This window comes from Bombus bifarius, unplaced genomic scaffold (genome assembly GCF_011952205.1).
Source record: "Bombus bifarius isolate JDL3187 unplaced genomic scaffold, Bbif_JDL3187 scf7180000008163, whole genome shotgun sequence".
NCBI classification, from domain to species: domain Eukaryota; kingdom Metazoa; phylum Arthropoda; class Insecta; order Hymenoptera; family Apidae; genus Bombus; species Bombus bifarius.
In genome coordinates, this window is record NW_022884485.1 from 479,506 (window position 1) to 501,971 (window position 22,466).

The 22,466-nt window shown below is 34.1% G+C and overlaps 1 protein-coding gene across 1 annotated transcript in view; it reads right to left on the reverse strand.

Annotated features, from left to right (window-relative positions):
• Window positions 1-22,466, reverse strand: part of LOC117208899 (suppressor of lurcher protein 1) — a 526,325-nt gene that overhangs the window by 356,898 nt on the left and 146,961 nt on the right. The window contains exon 4 of the mRNA XM_033450406.1: window positions 5,748-5,962. Within this exon, the coding sequence (XP_033306297.1) occupies window positions 5,748-5,962 (215 nt within the window). The remainder of the gene's footprint in view (window positions 1-5,747; window positions 5,963-22,466) is intronic.

Consider the following 22,466-nt stretch of genomic DNA (forward strand, 5'->3'; position numbering starts at 1 on the left):
ACATGAGATATTTTACATTAAAAACAGAAATTTAATTCAAAGACAGAAATGTTTAATTAAAAAAGATTTTTTCGAGAAGAATTAACTCGCTGCTTCGTCACCGGAAGAATCGGCAGCTGTCCAGGTAGTAGAAGATGTATTAAAAATCTCTCATGTATTTTTTTCTTTTCTTTGAAAAAAAAATTGCTCCTAGTCACCTTTGCCACGGGCAATATAAAATAAAAAATCCGATTAAAAGATTTGTAAAGCCAAATGTTCGTAAAGCGAGAATTCGTAACGTGAGAATTACAGTGGCGGATAAAAGGAAGTTTAAAATTGTCACGCTGAATTCTACTAACTTTTGTACCAAAAATTTTTACTATATTGCTATCTATTCTGTGGTACATATTATATCTATTCACTGATCTCATTAAACATAATTCATTTTGCGCAATTATGTTGTCTTTTTATACTACTTATTTTGTACAATTTCCTTCGTCCATCACTGTAGCTGCACTCTCTTATGACTGCAAAAATTTGATACTGCAAAAATGGAACATCGAATTTAATAATAAAAAAAAAAAAAAAACAAAAGAAAAGAAGGGAATGTACAGGATGTCCCGCAGCATTGAACAACATCTTAGGCCGTGGATTCTGCACATGAAAACAATAAAAAAAAGAGTTCATTGTCCTCATGTGTAGAATCCATCGTCGAAGTGATTTCCCGATACTGCGAGACACCCTGTATATCGTGTATGAAAGTCGGTTTTCTCTTTCGTTTTTCTTCTTGTGTGAATCTGCGGTGCATCGTTGCAGTAGTGCGCATTCTTTGGTGACGGGTTCGTCTCGGATGATGGATCGAACGAAATGGATTCGTGACGTTCTTCACGCATTACGACAAATCCGGTGCATTTTTCTTCCAGCTCTGTCAAGGTCTTTGTTCCGCGATCCTTTTAGCGCAAACTATGCCAGTGAAATATCATCGTTGGCTCCGTGGGTGGTTAGTAATCAACGATCACGAGGGGACTCACAGTGATAAAGTATCTCGATGTAACGGCGATCGAGCCGAGGAAATTGAATATCGATCGAGTTAGCCGCGGGATCAAGCGGCTCCTTCGCGTGAAGCATTATATGTTAGGTTGCTTTGATAACACGGTTTACGATAAGCCAGCCACCGAACACCGATTTTCCTATCTGTCGTCTAATCTTTGGTCTAACTAATCTCTTTGGTTATCGACTTCCATTATGCTTGGCCGAATCCTGGATGAATTTCGTCCAGCTCGGATTAACTTTGACCCGAAATCTGTTCCGAGTGGACGACGTAGTGGCGTACCATAGGATTGAAAAGCACCAAAAGCTTAGGTATGTGAAAACACACAAAGTGTTAAGAGGAAAAGATGGTTAGATTGTATGTGTGTGTGTGCGCGCGCGCCTGTGTGTGTCAGTGGGAATATGTGCAAATGTTACGATGTACGATGTTTACTAGAGTAGATAGGAAACGTATTAGAAAAATATTTTGTGACAAAGCGGTATAAACGAATGAAAAATAGTACACTTGCTAGGGAAATAGAAATTTTACTAAATTTTGAAATACCTCGTGCGATAATCTTATTTATAACACTAAAAGGTATCTATTACTGGCAGACATTCTGTTTCGGACAGAATGTTCGCATCTGAGAAGATAAAATGTTGTTCTCTAAGTTACAAAAGAAATTAGCTCCATTTTGAAACATTTGCAACGCATAAAAGTAAATTGAACACGGTATGTAGCAGAAGTGAAACTCTTTTGTCAACGAAATGAAAAATTTTGTGCGAAACGAAATTTTTTTTCACCAATGCGCGAATTGTATGGTTCTTTGAGGATATTGTAGTATAACAAAAATATATGTTTTGAAAAAGAAGTAAAATTGACAGAGGAAATGACGAAAAATAGAGGTACACTTAGCTTTCAAAATACATATATATATTTATCTCTTGATAGATATATATATTTTGTGTTTTGTACAAAAATTTTCTCAGACATCTCGATAAAACGTCGAATTAACCTTCTTTCATTCTTAAATACAGTAAACGGTAATCGAGATGCAATAATTCATACATTTCGAATACACATTTATGAGGAAACAGAATACATATTTGTGAGTCGTACATAAGCTGAACGATTGCTGTGAGATAGTCAATGTTCGGCGACAGTCGCGGTCGTCTATTGAACATAAGCATAATACACCTCTTTGAAAAACGCTGATGACAATCGTCCGGAGAAATTGGAGCGTATAGTAACGAACGTATGCGAGCAACTGTTCGTTTTAGAACGCCAAGTTATGTTCAGTCTGGGGATGAATTATTCATCACAATGTTTGACCTTATAGTGCAGTGATACGAAGGTTCTCGCCATTTCTTGCACTGTACCTTCAACACGCGTTTTCTTTCATTGAAATGTTAAACGTTGTTAAATTTCCCAGATAATTAAATAATTTCTTGAATCGCTCGATGTGGGTTATATCGCATCGTGATTGATTTATTTTGGAACTACAGATATCGTTCAAGAGATTAAATGTACCTTTTGTAAAGTTTCGTAATTGAGATACTATGGTATGGTTAAAGAAGGAGATAAACTAAATAAATGTTACGAATTATATTTATAAATATATCGACGAACCTAGGAGTTGTAGAAGTAGGGAAACGAAACAATTCGATACAGATGTCTCACTTTATGCAAATCACGTGAGTTTTTGGAAAGCACCGAAGTTTCGCTTCTTTTCCACGTTGTGCACATAAAAAAAGAACAATGTTAGCAAGCGTATGAGAAAATCGCGTATTTCGGAATGGCCGAGAAAAGTCTCCTCCCGCCGGCAAGAATTATGCCACTGTTATATGTGGCACACGTAAGCTAGCACACACGTGAGCGAAATAAAAAATTCCCAAGCCAACGTGTTTAAAGCATGCTTCGCCGTCATATTCGTGAAACGTTTACTAACGAACCACGGTTTTATCAAGCCTACAGACAATATTTGCTATTTAGTCCCGGACCTGCTCGCAAATCTACGATCGGAATTTCCGTACATCTACGTTTCGCGATGCCCGCGAATAAGAAACGCGGCACGTTCTTCGGTTAATGGAAAAATACAAAAAGAAACCAAGAGGATAATAAAAACGTGGCTATATATAAAAAGGTCCTAAAGAATTCTTCTCTTACATCTTTCTGAAGATTTCAAAAGTTTTAGACTATTAACGGTTTTTCAAGTGAAATTTGCATTTTTGCACTACAGATTTTCATGAATTTATGGAAAATTTGAAGGTACAAAAATATACGTTATACGACACGCACGATATAGAGAAATATATGAAACGTTTAAAATAAAGTATTTGTCATAATTTAGTGAATGAAACAGATCTCTATTTAATCTCTATTTTTTTAGTTATGTTCATGAAAATCTACCGTATCGTTATAAAAATCTAATTTATTAGATTTAGGATCTCTGTGTGTCAACTGCTAATTAATAATATTAATTCATGACTGGTTTAATCCGTTGTTTTTTGTAGATAATCGCGAGCGCATATAACACGATTCTGTTGCAGATACCGGAAAGAAGAAGAATGGACGGAAATTGCGCAAAGTTCAGCCTGCGGATTGAACATACGAAGCAATAATTAAACAATCATTCCGCATATAATTTTATTTTAATAAATATTTAATGTCATAGTATATTTTATATTTGACCGCAATATAATTGTGAAATATAGGAATGAAATTGATTTAATTGACAAATTTAGATTTCCCTAATAAAGTCATATATTTATAAATAATATCAGAGAGTAATATTTCAATATTTACGGATCTACCTCTCATTGAATTTAAAAAATTCAGCTCGGTAGAAGTTCTTTGTCTCAAATGTAATTTCTTTATCCCAAACACTTTATTAATTAAGAAGAATTTGGCCATTAAATTTTTTCGGATGGCGCATTGTTTTTAGTAGTGGAAATGACAAAGATTTATGAACAGAAAATGCTTGCAGAAGTAGTTACGAAACATTTAAGCTAGATAAATGGTTCAAATCCTTTAACTGGTGACAGTCTAAGGAGGCAAATATCTAGTGTATGAAACATTTCGGAGTTACAAACGTTTACGTCATCTATCGTAACATAATAATAGTTTTCAGTCTTATTTCCTTTTTCAATAATTTATGTATCTGATGCATATATGTATGTAAGATCAGGTCGAAGACGTACATCACTAGTACTTAAATATGCAGAGCATGCACGCTAGCGTGTAAGGGGTGTCAAAAATTGACAGAAGAAGAAGAAGAAGAATAAGAAATCAGCATCCAGTCAGTTGAGACTACCACGTGATCTAGGTGTGTTGATTATATTTTCATACCTTTCTCAATGCATATATCGTAGTCAAATTTCTTCCTATTTGTACAAAAATAAATTCAACCTGTACTAATCATTTGCATACTGTGAAAATGACGTATGCTCATTATATTTGTTATGATATGATTTACTTTCTTTTTTTTTTACTAATACTTGTTTCGTTTATAAATTAACAAAGATCTAGATATAAAAATCTTTTTACGTCTTTTATACCTAACTTTTATTCACTGTCTGTTGTTTAAATTTTGGTAGCGCAAACTTGGTTGTCATTAAAGGGATTTCGTAGCATTCTCTATTCCCGTAAATTCGCGCTTAAGCGGTTCGCACTATAGATCTTTCATCCTAATGCTGAATATCTTCCGCTTCAATTACCTATGTGCTAAGTGGCGTAACTAATGGCTTTGAATAACCATGTACATACCGAAACACGTATTAACTTTCTCTTTTATTGCACGATTCTTGTTATAAATTCCTCTTGTCGATACAAACTTACTTTTCCAATAGAATTATTTATCTTGAATGCATCCCCGTTAAATATTCTACATTATTATATATGTTATGTAGCGGTTGGATTTGTCATAGAAATTGGTTTATTGTAGAAAGAAAAAGATAAATATATCTTCTAGAATATTATTGATAAATATATTATTAAATATAATCAAATGCGTGTGATTGTATTGTATATTAAACGTTATTGTCGCAGAATATGTTAGCAGAGGTTTTCGTTAGATTTTTGCCACCGCATATAGATCTTATATTGATCCATTGACCTAAAAGTGAATATCATCATTGTTAAAATAGAGGTTGCTAAGCAGTTTATGCAACAATTTATACGAGCAAGAGATCTAAGATAGAACACGTACATGATCTCCCTTTCTCTTCCATTTATCATCTTTCGATCTTTTTGAATTGTTACGAGATTCTATTTTAGGCACGAAGTGTTCAAATGATTTTAACTGACATATTATTACCAACTAAACGATACTATGCGATTCAAGATGTTTTCATGCATGTACATTCCTAGATAAGATCTTTAAACAAAGTTTCAATTATAAATTTCCCATTCTAATAATTCCTATTCTTTTGTGTTCGAAACACAAGGCATCCATCTCCACATAAAACATCATCTTTACGGTTGAACTAACAATAAAGTATGGTTCTACAGACTCTGTCGAACGTTTTAGTACGCACAGATTGCAGGTATTTCGTTAGAAGACGATGCAATGTTGAACGCAAGAAGCACGCTAGATATTTGAAACTTGTGGAATAGCGTAACTTAATTTAACTTAAACACTGTTTTCTTCCAAAACGCGTGCCAAAAGTGTTTTAGACCCCTGTCGCAGATCGTTAGCAACAATTAATTACTTGAATTAATATTCGTGTCGATAACTCACGTCTGTTGATGAATTGGAAATTCCCAAAAAAGCCGGTCGCATTAGATGGAGGTCCCTGTGTGTGAAGCTCTAAAATAAGCGTAGATCTTGAACTGTATAGAACCTGCGGGATGTCATGTAGATCGCCGCAGAGTACACCAGTCCAGGGGGTGTATTCGGAAACACCGTTGGTCTCTAAATGTAGAAACACCTTTAGAAAGTCACCACCCACGCAGCTGGAACATAAATCAGTCGCAAGCTGTTAGCAATCTCTTTGTACTTGTAAGAAGAACGTGACCTCAACGAAATTAATAAACATCGTTTTGTATGTATATGTGTATGCACGCATAGACGTGTTTCAAGAGTGACACGCAATTATGCACATCTGTGCATATATATACGAAAAATAAAACTCGTAAGAGCGAAATATATCATTTTCAGGGACGATTATTTTATAACATACAAGGGGAAAAAGATTTGGTGCATGAAGAAATTTATAGCTGCAGTTAAAAGAATATCTCAACCTGCTAAGTAAAAATATGCTATCGGAATGTACTTCACTGCATTCATTTTCTAGTTATTTTATCGTATAATACGTATCCATTATTTCATTATCATCGGACGTGTAATCGTATATACTAAATAAAGTAAAATTTCCTAGAATTTTCCGATAAATGCAATCAACGGGCATTTTAACTTTTTATATCAAACTAATATAACTAAAATTTACAAGAAATACATTCATCTTTAGAAATGCAAATTTTTTTATCTCTTATTCTGTTAATTCTACTTCGTTTAAATTCTATTACTACAAATATGAAGGAACGAAGTGTGCTTTCAGTGTTTCTTGCAGAAACAGCCATCTCCGTACCATCCAGTTTATTTTTTAAGAAAATATCTCGCAGTTGATCGGCGTAAATTTCTGCTTTGAAATTCATCGAATTTCACCTGGTAGCAGCAGCCCCGGCGATAAGATATATCAGATATCGAATCCATAGTACTCGTAGAATAGCTAATTGACTAATTAGCCTCGGCAGTGAAACGGAACAGGTGTTCCCAAGTCCGGCTGTACACAGATTACTGGAGTTCACGTGCTTGGGGAGCATTTCCAATCCCGTGACTTAAAGCGAATACAATGGCAAAATTAGCACGGATTATAATAGAACCAAGTAGCTTACAGCTAATATTCACAAAAACAATTTTCCAGTTCGTTAGCGGTTGTTAACACGCGAGTTCTATATAGCTTCCAATGGCCATCAAGAGTGCTGAAACTTATTCTGTCGATGAAACTTAGATCTCTTTAAACTTATTCTTAAGCGAGGAATATCATGTTATATAGTCAGTCACAAAAGTCTACGTACAGCTTTTAGATATAAAATTTTATAATGGAAAGGTTAGCTCTACGAATTTTTTTGGCACGTTAATACACATATTGTTGAAATCTAACACTATTTATTTACTTTCGCCATTATTAAGGGAAAAGAAATAAAATAAATAAAATATAAAATACAATGTTACAAAATGTCGTTATATCGACATAAAACCATAAAAATAGTAGGCGTAGTATTACGTTAATATGGTGTAGCACCCATCCATTTAAGCATCAATAATCTACATAACGTTAAAAAATTAAAGATTTTGCAATTTCTAATTCCATCCCAATATTTTTGTGCTTTAAATGATTAATAACGTTTTTAATACCTTTTGGGAACGTTAATAATAACTACGTTGATATATAAGTATGGATAAATAGTTTTGCGACAACGTACCAAAATTTCGTTTAGTTTCACAAAATTCGATAAGTGTGTGTAAACCTTCGTGACCCGACTATAACGTAGGATTGGTCGTTAAAAGATTATTTAATCTTTACTGAACGGAAATCTGCGAACGAGCTAATTACGCGCCACAGGGAGTTGATTCGAAATTTACTGAGGCTTTAATGATGCTGTTACGCAGCCTATTCATCACAAGCGTTTGGACGATTTCTAATTAATTAGCGGCAGACCTCTCGCAATATTCCATTTGTTGCAAGCATTCGCCGCAGCCGGTCATGATATCTCCCTGTTAGTTAAACGGAGACAATTACGCGGGAAACGACTGAGTATTAATGTAGAAAGTTCCAAGTTCCTTTCTTAAGGCACGATAGGTCGAATGGTCACACGTAAGTATGATTAATGGTAGACATAAAAAGGTTGTCTTAATTTGCGTTCATACTGAAGAAAGCCGAGTGGAGAAAACAGTAAGTAGACATTGTAACAGGAAATTTTCCTTTGCACAGAATACCACCGTGAAGCTTTAAAACTAAAAGCTTTAGTTTCCAAGAAGAAATAACTTTTTGAATAAATAGCAAAATAAATTGCTCTAAATAGCAAATTAAGGTAATATAATAATTTGTTGAATAATATTGTTGAACAAAAAGTTCGATCAAATAATCGAATAAATAGCGAAATAATCAAATAAATAGCCAAGTTCAAGCGTACTTGAAAAATTTTCAAACTCGTTTTTTTCAGAAACAAATCGTCATACGAAAAAATTATATTCCATATTTTCGATTTATTTTTTCACGTCCAATAATCTTTTTTGTATCACCAGTTATGGGCCATCCTATATATTTGAGACAAATATTTTTGCATATTAAATTTTTGTATCGCTTTTTGCGTAGCTTCTCCGTAATGAATGTTTCATACCAATATTAACAGCTGTTGAATTTATTTTCCTTCAGAGTCATTTCTTCGTTCATGCAACCCAGCAGAATTACCAACAATTCGCGATAAGAACTAGCGATTAAAATAATTTGATATGCAAGTATAACGTAATTCACGTTTGGCATGTGTTCAGGCACATGTTAAAATGCGCTTTAATTTTATTTCGACCATGGCACAATAAACTGCAGTCATGTGTAATTCATATCACGTGAGAAATAACGTATGCAATTCATGGAAGGATGCGTCTTGTTTCGTAAAATATTTATGTAAATTAATACATGACAAACAGTAATGGTTTCTTAGTTCTTTTATCATACACAGAGTGTTCGCGTTATTATTGTCCAGCGTTTTCCTCGAAAATGGCGAAAATCTATGAAGTGATCTTTGTTGATATCTTAGTAACAATTTCGGACTAACGTAGCGAATAATCTATTGCGATCCTCGCATTGTTAAAAATTATATTAAAAAACTGAATCAAACAATGTTAAATTTTTCACTTTAAGAATTTTCAAGGGATATTGGCGCTATATGGAGATACACGGGTGTCGGACTCGCGTGAAATTACATATCCCTCGAGACAACCATCTATTCTGAGATAAAATGGTGCAGCGTATCGAGACAGGAGACTAACGAAATTTAGCTTGTACTTTAATTCGTTTCGAACTTCGTTTAATAGTTTAATGATCAAATAATTCTGAAGAATTAAATATTGTAAGATAATCGCATACATATACTATATTATATGTATAACTCGACTCTTGGATATTTATATTTATTTATTTTATATATTTATTTTATTTATATTTATTTCTACAAATTCATATCTTTCTAAATATATGCAAAGAAATAGAACATAATATTAAGGTAACAATAATATTGCACAATACTATCAGTGGTTATAGTGAAAAGAATATACGTGTGCATTATAATTAAAATTATCACTGAAATCCTGGATAGTATCACGTTTACCATCGTCAATGTTAGAAGGTATTTCAATATGCAATAGGTTATCGATTATTTTCGTAATAAATGGCTCTTGTTCAACAAGGAATGTATGGTATGCCTTTATAAAGTGACATCATCAACACGAAGAGACTTTCCAATTGATGCCTTTATTACTGTGCGTCAATATTATACGAAACACAAAGCTTTGCCGTGAAATGCTTTTATTATGAATAATAAAATATAAAATTATTACTTTTTTTATTCCTGCATAACAATTCAATATCATTCATGATTAACTTCCAATGAAATATTATTTCAGTTACGTTTCAAAGTCAATGATGTATGTATTAACTGTGAAGTTCATAAAGATGTTCAATAGGATTAACATGTTTGGTTTCAATTTGATAAATTGCGGTCGAAATTCACCGATATACGTGTAATGTTTGATTTAAACCAGCATGTTGCAAAATTTAGCATTTGAATGACTATTAACTTTGGTGTGGATATTGTAATTTTATGTAAAATGGATATTTTATGTGTTAGCATAATTTAAGCATAATTTCATGTTATTTTAATTTACAAAACTCTGTGTGATGCTGCATCGTTGTTATATTGATACGTGCTTACGCATGTTACATATGTAATTCTATTTTATTTGCGGAAGTGACATTCGATAAACAAGGATTTACGAGAATATTATAACACGATATAATTAATAATTAAATTCTGCAACTTCACTTTAAACATATGCACAGTAATTCGTATTAAATTCTGAGGGATCGTAAAAGTTTGAAGATAATACAATAAAAACTGATTGTTAAATCCTGTTAGAGTTAAAGATATGATACTAAAGTACTAAATAATGAAGTTATTCTTAATGCATAAGAAAGTACATTTTCTGCTATGGAATCAAACTTTAACATCTACGAAAGATATTACATTAAAGTTCCCTGAAATTTCTTAATAAAGACATTGTGGCAAATGTTTTAATTCGATCCGAACTACTTAAGTTACTCTAAACGCATTAAAAATAATTTCACTTACCAAATGAAAATGTTGAACTTGAACGAAGAAACTTGCTAAATTTCTATTATTAAATTATTTCCGTAGTTTTGCGTAACTTCACAGCTACGTTTATACGTCCAATTTATATAGCGTGTCACAAATCGCGAAAATCAGAGGGCAAAGCAAGAAACAAAGGGAAATAAAATGATAACAAAAAGAGACGTACTCAAAAGAACGGAGTCATCGAATATCCAAGCGTTGGAGAATTAAATTCTCGAGAAACATTTACTATGCTCAGTGACATTGCCGCGTTGTCAAAGAACGTGTTGTTCCGTGAAACCCAAAGAGCCGTCGTCGATCGTCAACCGTTATAACCACCCCCGCTGAATTTACACACAAAGCGATTCATAGTGAAAGATGAAAACAGCCCTTCTCTCCAACCAGAATTCGAATCTCGACATATCGCTTTGTTCTGCATAGCGTGCATCAGCTTTGTTCTCAATTTTTTCTGTAGGTCAGGAAACAGAAATTTCCTGCTACAATTTATTGCATTGACACGCAGTGGCTCGCAAAAGCGTTTGAACACGTATAGATCATAGAAGCTTTTGCATGATATACGATATGAACAATTATCACGATGATGTTGGCGAGGTTTGAAACAAATATACATAGCTGTTGTAAGCTAGCTATTTATCGTAAAAATTCACTTTCTTAGGTTATTTTATTTAAATAGGTAGTTATTCGTTATATTAATAAATTTCAATATTTCATGGAATTATGTATCTTTATCATAAAGTGTATGTTCCAAGTGTAAAGCAACTATTTATGCTGCATACCAATTTTTTACTAACGTATGTACATATATACTTGCACTAATATCTTGTAACTTTTATGTAGATCTTCAGATTAACTTCGAAAATACCGCCACTTCGATCGTGGCAGTCGTGTTACGATACTAATGAAATTTCGAAGAATTTTCTATGATAAGTGTTCGATTACTTTCTACCTCTCTGTAAAATGAGTTTGTCACTATATATATCGCAATATTAATCCTGACACTTTCCAGAGACGATTTTACACGAACATTGTAATATAAGAATAAAAAAGCATTAAAAAAAAAAAGAATTATTAATCGTCTCATTAAAAATAACGAAGGCACGAAAATATCTGAGAGAAATCCCACAGTACCCCACACGTAAATCCAACGTATAATTCTGAGGCAATTTTTTATAAAATAACGTTTCTGTTAACTTGCAATATTAGACGGAAAAAACTTCGCATCATTATTGGACAGCGACGTCGAATCAAATTCCTGGGAAGCACCTTCAGAATAAAGTTAATAACACTCGATAGCTTCCCCTATCGAATACAGATTTGTTTGCCGCGAGTTGCAGACGTATCTTTTGTTAATAGTATCAGCGGACGCTTTGTTCCCGTCCAAAGGGTAGCAAACAAGATTCGTTTCTCCTGCATTCGGTATGAAAATCGATAGGAAATTCCACGAAGTATCGGAACTGTCGTAGCCTGACGATAATCCCTTGTATACCGCATACAAACTCAGCGCATCGTCGAAACGAGTGAAAAATATCAGACAATGGATCCGGATAAAAGAACGATGGAAAAGTTTCCTATCGGATGATGAACGAAGCGATTTTTGAACCGTGATCCGATAAGAATCGTTCCGTTTCAACCGTTTCGAATGATGTATGGTCAGCGATAAGAAGAAAGGTTCTCGTTTGATCTTGCCATGTATCGTAATTGTTTCTTCCTTGCAGTTGTAGGAGATGACTTTTTTTCTTGTTCGAAGGTCCGTTCGTTCCATGTCAACGCTTGAAATTGAGCAACGCGTAAAAACAGCATATATCTCGTTACTCGTTTCAGATACCGTATTATTAATTTTACACGCTAGAATGTTTACATTCTTACCGAACTGAATTTTTATATAATATCCATTAATTACATATGATATTTTATCTCCTTTTCTTTTTACATAGGCTTTAACGTCGTATCAACTACACCTATGTGGTTATTAGCGATGACAATGCGAGCAGAGGCAGATTTACTAGTTAAATTTTGCTAAATATCTTTGGACATCTTTTTGAGAAAGTAAAAGAACGCTTGAAACTTGAATTTCGTCACGGAGATCTTCGGTTAGAGACACACTGAGTCAGGTGTGACCAATTCTAGGTCTGTTTAATACAACTTGGTGTTGACGATCTAGGTTCCTGGTCCTTAACTACTGCAAGTAACTACGTTCTTCTTAACAAATTCTTCGTTGATTCCCAGTGCACCAGGTTGTAGAGCTTTTCCATACGTTGTTTCAGCTGAATTGGAGATGTTTCTTGAAAAACTTTGATTCTTGCTGACTCTCAGGGATTTTTCCAAGGTTCTCTTGTTAAAGATAAGGTAAATGCATTCTTTGCTGCCTTGTTCACCAGTTCGTTATCAGGGATGTCCAACACGTGTTGGGATTCGCGAAAGAGTAATTGTTTTACCTACCGAGTGATTTTCCAATCAAGTACGATGCCATCGGAACTGTATACATTTTTGATGGATGTGATAGCATCCTTGCTATCGGTGAGAATAATGTAGTTTTCGTTCGATCCATACAAAACAATTTTGAATACCTGTTGGATCGCTATTAAGTCTGCTGATTTATTGCTAACGTTGTTAGGTGATCTAAATTTGTATATTTTATCTCCAAAGATCATAGCACGTCCATATCCCGTCTTAGAATACCAGACATCGGTATATCTTGTACGGACCCTGATAGTTGAAAGGCTAATGCCTTCGATGATTCAGCGTTTACAGCATTCCTTTAATCTTAATGAATTCGATGCATTAATATTTCGTTCTTCTTTTCGAGATTCTTTTCGAGAATTATTAAACACTTTTGAAAGAGAGGATATTGTAACTACGTAAAAACGTACGTATGTAATTTATCGGAGGACTTTCGCGAAGGACCACTTCCTTGCTGGTTATATTCTTCTAATGCGAATGTCCAATTTTATACAACCGTTTGCTACATCATACAGCACCAATTGCTGTGTTTTTTGCCTCTTCGATAATCAGAATTACACAATTCACCGGTAAATCTAGTTCGTAAAAAAAGAAGAAGAAAGCGAGGGAAGTATAGTACGTTGCAGTGCGCAGAAAAGGGGAACTGATTAACGTGCCACAATTCAAAAAGTTCTCCCTAAGAGCCCCGTAGGATCGTTGGCACGAAATCACGGCATAGCGTGCAAAACTTCACGAAGAGTCCTACTCTGATTGGCTTTACGCCAGGCTTATACCCCTCGGGGATCTCCGAGCGTAAAGAATATTTTTGGAATATTACATCAGAAATTTATACGCATAGCGTATAGAGTATAGCGCATTATGTATACGCATAACGTATGGCGCATAGATTTCGCCTTTTTCACCTTTGCGCCGATCAAAAGTCGTTCAACGATTGTTTAACGATAATGGTGTTGGTCGAATCTTTTTCCATTGTATGATTTCCGCAATACACAAACTTGCGAAAGTATTCGAACACTTCCATAGGCACATTTTACGAAGATATTATGTTTGTTATACGAAAGATTTTGACATTTTATCAGTTACGAGTAGACTGCGGATTTTTACGTAAATTCAGATTTTTGTAAACATCCAGCTTTTTGTAAATTCAGATTTTTCGTTTATATATCAAGCGTACAAGTAACGAAACGATATACCGTGATTGAAACCAATTCTTTGATATTAGCTTGTCCGAAAAGTTTCTTTCGTTCTATAAGGAAATGATAGATGAACAATATTTTTTGTTTTATGTTATTTTATTGAATTATGTATTTTGTAGTAATAGAACTAAATACATTACACATGATTCAATAAAATAATGTAAGACAGAAAATGTTGTGCATCTATGATTTTCTTGTAAAACGAAAGAAAATTTTTTGGCAACTTAATATATCAAATATTCTAATTAACATCAAGCATTCTAGACGTATAATAAATTGTCACTGCAATTGATATATTCAAATTTTTAAAGAACCAAGAAAGACAGCATTTCGTTTTAATAATCCTTTGATGAAATGTGTCGTATTTGCAGTACTAATTATATAGTAATCATGGACTTCACGAGCTATTAGTGTCTCTCCAGTCCTTTGATTCGTACGATTAATATTCTGACGTCTCTGTATTAGTCTTTGCGCAAATAACGTTCGTGCCTTCCAGTGAAATATCACGAATTAATTTACAACAGACTCACCGTTAACAATATCGGGCAGTCAACCATATTATATTTTCTATTACACATCGTTAGTCTCATCTTTGTAAACACATTATGTTATTTTATAAATTTTATTTTGAATAAAAATATACAGTATCCCGTGTAAATAAATTAACGTGACTAAGACTTCTATCACAGCTTCGTGTATAAAAAAATGATTTTTATCAGGTAAAAGTAATTTTTGAGTCAAATTTCATTATTTCTAGATAAATCGGATAAAATTTATATGCTTATTTACATTTTCAAGCATAAGTTAATACCGAGGATTGGAGCGATGAAAACATACTTCGTATTTTTGGGAAAAACATTTTACACAGGTACAGCAGAAATACAATAATGTTAATTTTCTGAATATCGGAGGATATTAATGCAACATTTATTTATTAAAATTTAACATTCATTCGATGATAATATTAATTTCTTTAAATCCATTAATATATCCAAACTAAATTGAACAATAACGAAATTGAGCTTTTGATCGGTAATAAAATAAACGTAACGAGTGTGAGCAAGCAGAAGAATCGTTATTTAATTTAATATAATCGAATCAAGCCAATTTCTCGTTTGGAAATACATTTGAACTGATTTTATATAAAAGAAAAATGTCGGAAAACAATTTTCTACAAATTCGATCGTGACGTAAGGACTGGTTCGTAACCGAAAAATTGCAGACTTTAAATAGACTTAAGGGAAAAAAGTAGATAAGACAGACAGCAGGGAAGGAAAATTGGGAAAAGCCCGGAAACTGCTCATATTGGTGCGAGCATGGACGTTACACGTGCATTTCTGAGGTAGCTGCAAGGGCCAAGGGAGAAACCTTGAAAATAGTGAAACAGCAGAATGAAGACTGAAAATTCCTAGAGAAGTTCGCAGAGAGAAAGTTAAAGAAAATCACGGATCGGGAAAATCCGAAAAAGGACTAGAGAAAGTAACCAGACTCGCGCGATATCGCGAGAAACGTAGAGAAAAATAGAAAAGAAAGTTTACCGAAAGATATAGAAATATAAGGAAGAAAAACTTGGCAATGGTACCAGAACTGTTACAATTCTAACTTAATGATCAAAAAATTACGCAGCCTATAAAGAAAAATAAGAGAATAATTCAGTGGAAAATTCATTGGAAAAGAATGCAACTAGAATGTTGTTCTCGAGTCAAAATTATGTTCCTAACTCTTTTTAAATATGTTTCTTTCGCATTACCATCGCGCGTGTGCTCTTATGATAAACTATCTAACACAAACAATCAAACTATCGATTCCGTTTAACGAACAAGAAGTGTAATTTTCTTTGTAACAACATTTCTATATAATACGATTTTATTTTCACAAAATTGTATGTCATTTCCACGTTTCAGCTCGGTTCGTAATTTCTGCAATGTTCATGCTACTTGGAAAGGAACAAAGGCTGTTTGCCGATAACACCGGGAATCTCGAGAAATATCAAGAGGGCGGTGCTTCGAGAAGTAAGTAAAAATCGGCTGAAGCTTGAAAATATCTATTTCTGACTGAATCGGGAAGAAAGCTAACTATGTTGAAAGAAAGTAACAAGAAATGCCCGGAATTGACTAATTACGAAGGTTTCATTTTTCAATAAGATAATGCTGAGTTTTATAAATTTACGAGAAGCATGCAGAAAAAGATCGAATCTTAACGGGAATGTTCAATCCCATTAACCAAATGTAACATACACAACTGTAATTCCGTTCTCAATGAAAAAATTTACCATTTGTACAGTGATACACTTAAAATATACGCAAATATAGCGACAAGATTATTATGATTTTATGTTATAACACCAAACAATAGGAAATAAATCCTGCGTACAAGAACTACCGAAAGAATAACATAAAGTACCTTCCACTTTGAAAATTGTAACATACGATGCAATTCATCCGAGTATCGTTAACCTTCGATTTTGATTTCACGGTGTGTATTATGCAATAGATGAATTTGCCTCGGTAACTACACAGAGACAGGCAAAAGGCACTTCGACTTTTATTGTCTCTTATCGTATCGAAGATTCGTCGAAATGAAAGAACGTCGTACATTTCAGTCACTTTCATACCGACGTGTTTCCATTACATCGTTCTTGAACGAACGTCGAAGAAGCGCGAATGTCGATGATACACGGCTCGATGGAAGCAAATGAAAACGAGGAAGACGCAGGATTTACTACGGTTTCGTTGTTCATCTCCGCGTCCGTTCTCGAAGCAGAAAATGGTGGCGCACTAAAAACTAGCGCGAACCGAATGGCTCGTATCAGGGACGTGCTCGTAAAAGATGTCTGCCAGTGCTACTTTAGCGACGTAATACGTGTTTTCCATTAAAAGGTTGCGAGTATGTGTGCAGAAGCGTGCGAGACGAGCAAGTTCACCCGCTCGATTTAGTTCTGTGTCGGTTTATACGCTGCCGCGTCGCCTCTTTAAAAAGTGATACGCTGTGTAAAGCGAAATTTAACCGATTACGGCAATTATATGTTGCACGCACTCTGCCCTGCCATCGTTTAGTCGTTTTTAATCCGATTACCGAGCGAGGTGAAGGGCCCTGAAATCGTATCAGTCGCCGCGAGACCAATCGTCTCGAGAACTGATACGCAACCAGAAGTTTCATAACCGTCCCCGAGAAAGTAAAGGAACCGAGCAGAAGGAAGCGAAAGCTCGGACGACTTAAGATATTAATTTCTTCGATTGAAGACGTCATTTCCGTGACGACGAGTTCTCTTAATCATGTCTCTTTCTTGAAAAGAAATGTCGCTTCGGCAGGAGAGTAATAAGAGATGGAATTATTATCGGAATACGAGAAGGAAAGCTGAAGGGTGTATTATAGCGAGTTATCGTTCTGTAAACGTTTGCACTTCTACCTTTTAATTATTTACGTGTAATGCAGTTTCACGTAATTCCTTTTGCTTTGCTTCATTCGCATTGCCAGAAAATTTCATTTATGGCTGTGTATGCGTGTGTGTATTTCTCTATAAATTATATCCAGTGTATTACTGTTCGCAGGTAAGGAACAATATAGCAATAGCGAATAAAATAAGTTTTCAACATCATAAACATCCTTTCTCTTATAATGCTACATAAAATTGCAATATGAACGTTCTCTGCATAATTATGGCTGTGAATTGCAGTGGTTTGCACCTTCAAGTACGTCGTCAGTGAAAGTTTGCAATGAAAGTTTAAAAACACGGTCGAGCACGAATGTTACAACCGACTCTGGCTGCTGTTTTTACCTCTTAACTACACACCATTCGTTTCTGGAACGAGTCCGTACGTTTATTGCATTATCCAAATTTAGTGTAACGTTTCACAAGCACCAGCAACTGGATCTTATTAAATCTAGGAATTTTAATAAACAACTATACGTATATCGGACAAAATAATGGAATAGTTACATTAGATCAATTTATATTATATAGCGATTTAATAAATAAAATTACCAATTAATTGCACGTGGAATTTTTAATAGGGCAAACAAAGAAAGCAAAGCCAAATAAAATAAAATTGTCTTGTTTAATCGAACATTTTAGAATTGATAACAAAAAAATAAGGATTAAATTAGCGAACCGTTTTCCGCTGATGCAAACTGGTAATGTTATTAATTTAATGATTATATTATGTCATGGTATTAACGCGATTTATAGATACAGGATCGCCATTAGTTTCCGCTTGTCAAATAGTATTGCTACAAATTACATATCGAATTGCGTCATCCCGTTAACCCATTTTGTATCCGCATTTCGAAAATATATTGTTCCAAAATTGCGTATGGAAAATCGCTGTGGCATACTATGTGCACATTCGAAGGAATATTAAATAACGTTAAAAACAATATGAATTTTTTAAAAAAACGGAAGCATAAAATAGTGTTAGCTTGACACGTAAAGTTAAATTTGATATTCAATTAACTATTTCAATTCGTTTGCCTGAGAAATAAAACGTTCGATGATAAAATAACGTGAATTTCATCCAGGATCTATAAAATTTCAACATACGAATTCAACTTTTCTTATTTATTCATTGCAGGAAAACTTTCTGAAATTTCGAATTCTATCATTTTGAGGATTTACGTTAATTGAATTTTGTTGAAAATGGAAGAGCTTCGTTTATTATAATGCTTACTACGTCGTAAACATCTTGATAACTGTTCCTGTCGCAATAAAATATGCCAAGCTTAACTTTTTCTGGAATCGCCAATAGCAACAACAATTAAATTAATCTTCGTAACTATGTTAATATATATTTAGGTATGTCTATAATTATAAACAGAAATTCCATTTATTTTACGTCTCTGCAAACTATAACAATAGATTATTATAAACGTATCTAGTCTTTAGAAATGATCGTTATAATCTTTCTAATAAAACATTTCATTGAAAAGTGGAATTCCCATTAAACAAAATTGTAGGATCGATCGTGCGGCATATAATGAATATTTTATCTACAGGGTAAAATTCGTCTTTTACGGTGTTGGCTGCGAATTACCGACTTCCTTCTCGTAGTCAGGAAGCACTGACATCCCTTGTTTCACCGTCACGCATCCTTCCCTCACTTTTGTTCCCAGGTTGCCATCGAGCTCGTAAAGGCGCGCCATAACCGTTTCGAAACAAATCCGATATTGAACACGATCGATCGTCCAGAAAATTTTTAAACAAGCTTCCTCGTTAATTCCAATTCGGCGTAATTACTTGAACGTTTATGGAGATATTAAACAACACGATTGCACTACTATTACGATACTATTTTCGACGACATGGAGACTGAACGATATAAATTATAAAAATATATTGTAGTATATTACAGGCGTATAAATCGTAAGAACGATTACAGATTATTCGTGGCGAAAAATTCGCCTACGAAAAAATTAAATTTGTCCTGCTTTTTTAACGTGTACAAAGGAATGCCTTAATTTCACTGATGGAACGAGAATACGTAGTCGGATTAATCAACTTGATTGTCAGAGTGTACATGACGTTCATTGCGTGCTTTTTACTCGAATGACGGTGCATCAACTCGTGCAGTTTCACGATACATCCTGATCACAGGCTCGTAAAAGTTGCTAAATCATAAAACTTGTTAAATCCACTAAAAGGATCATTTGTGGCGGGCAAGGGAAAAGTGTCGCTTTCGAGGGCGATTGTAGATCTTTGTTTCGACAACGTTTTTACGAGCTCGTAAAAAGCTTTGAAATTATAGATCATCTCATTCGGACAACGATAACTTCGATACGAAAGGTAAGATTTGTTCTTCGCTGCTTTCGGCCGTGAATGGATTCTCTTTATTTTATTCGGGTTTCTGACGAGAGAGGAGTAAAGATTAAAACACATTGTTTCAAAATATTAACGACATATTTCCTGTAGGCGTAAAACATTGCGAAAGTCAAAAGAGTTTTACATAAGTAGCTATATCGATCCAAAGAATTATAAATAATTTACTGAACTCACAGATTTTATTTATAGAATGCAGTGGCGGCTGTTGGTTATGTTCCCCTTGGAACCATGCAACTTTCCTTCGATCCATGTTTCTCTTCAAACAATAACATTCATTTATCATGATTTATTCGTATATTCATAAGTTCAGATGATAACTGTAACCTCGATGTGCTCTCTGAAGCATTTCCGATTTAATAGCTCTTTTTGTTCTCAAAAAAATGTTTAGGATTGTAGGAACCACGAAAGGACAGGCACGATATTTTATTTCAACTGTGTGCTAAAATCTATCGTAAAATATCACAAGTAGTTTTGCTCGTTTAAACAAGAATGTAAGAACGAAATATAAAAATCCAACCAGGATTCGGACCAGGATTCACCTGAAACTTCCATCAAATAAGAGAAACGTACGATCGATCAACGGTTAGCGCGTGACATCAGCTAAGTCGCATTACGCAAATTTTGCCCACTTTTGCCCACAATGAAACAAATGACGCACAGTATGGACGATATTCGTAAATCGGAAAATAAAAACGTGGCATTGTTTCATCGGATCGGCAGATGGACAGCGGCCGATCCACGGTGGCTTAACCGAAACGAGGCCCACGCTTTTCAGCGGCGGCATCGCAATTGTATCCGCCGCGATACGACAATAGAGATTTAGGAATGCGAGCTCAGCTAAACAATGGAGCTTTATGAGAACCTAAATCCGCCACAATGGACGCCGATAGTTCTCGCGGCGTGCGTGTGACGATCGATATTTTAAGGTGGCGCGGCGCCGACCTTGCGCCGCAAACTGTCTTTCGGTTTTATAGTTTCGAAGCTAGAGACGATCGGTCGCTTTATAGCAATAAATTCGTGACTCGGTCAAAGGGTTGTAAAAATGACGAAGTATCTGCTTGGTCAGTGTGATCAATGAGTTCTTGTACGGTTAAAGTATCTACGTCAGTCGTAAAAGTTGTTTCAGTAAGTAAAGAAGGCGGGACATTATGAAATAATTACTGTTTAGAAGAAATAAAAAGATAAATATATACATATTGTAGAGCTAGGTATTGTATTATTACTGTCAAGTATCGATAATAATATATCATGTTAGAAGATTGTCTAAGGCGTAGCAGACAGTTTTAATCGTTGACGTGTCTGTTGAATTTATAAAATAAATAATCCCATACTTTTTCCTTTAATATAATTAATATACTGTTTAAAAATTAAAACTGTTACGAGTTAATGTTTTCCGACTTAACAAGGTAAAAAGAATATTAATTCTAAATGTTCATTACTATAATAGGGTTTTCCACAACAAAAAAAAAAAAAAGAACGAGTACCATCTGCCAACAGGCTTTGCTTAGGAATTTCATTACAATCTTAATACGCATTTAACTATATTTTATTTTCCAAAAAATTCATTGTATACTTTTACATACTACTCGTGCATACTACGTATCTTTTACTGTTAAACTAAAAATAAAAATAATAAATAAGTGAAATTAAGAAGTAACGTTATTAAAAGCGTAGATTAAGAGGAAAGTTAAGATTTCTTATCTTTGTAATTACTGATAACGCGCAGATGTTATCGATAGAATTGATGTTTCATTGTAATTAAACTATTAATTGGAACACTTTACTCAATTCTCGTGATATCTGATATATTTGTTGCAATGTATTATTATCTCAAGTAAAATTAGAGACTTGACTCTAAGAAGTTAATTTTATCGCGTAATATTACCTTTAGTGTCAAATAATTATGTAAAATATATGCTGCAGGTCACGAGGAATTTTACGATATTGTTGAGATAAAAAATCTTTGAGAATGTAGACATATTAAACAAGTACAATGTATGCAGTCTCACTGAAATATTATTATATTTCATGAACTTATTACGAGAAGAATTGTATTCATGTACAATTTAAACTATCTACTTCGTTAACATATTACAAAAAGCATTTTATTCGCATACAATTTAGTAACCTGTCAAAGTTCGGCTGGCAACTTTTGGCAGTTACTATACATTCCTGTGCGACAGGAGTTTGAGCGCCCAATAGAACCATAAAGTGAGGTGTAATTTCCGTTATAATTCATAATTGGTATAATAACTCAGGGGATAGTTCATCAGAAGTTTTCGTTGTCAGTTCATCGATACGTTAAACACTTCAGAAGTAATCAAAGCTTCAGTATTATTAATTTGAATCAGCTGAGCTTAGAACCAATCAACCTCGCCGTAGTTTATCGACATTTCAGACAATCAGCCTTTCATTAAGTTTGTAAGCAATTAACAATCTACAATTTAGCAATGACTATTATAATTTCTTGTTTACTGAAATATTTGTTTATGTGATAAGTATACCTAGTATGTTTCAAATAATTACTAAAAAAGTTAATGTTATTATTATAAGT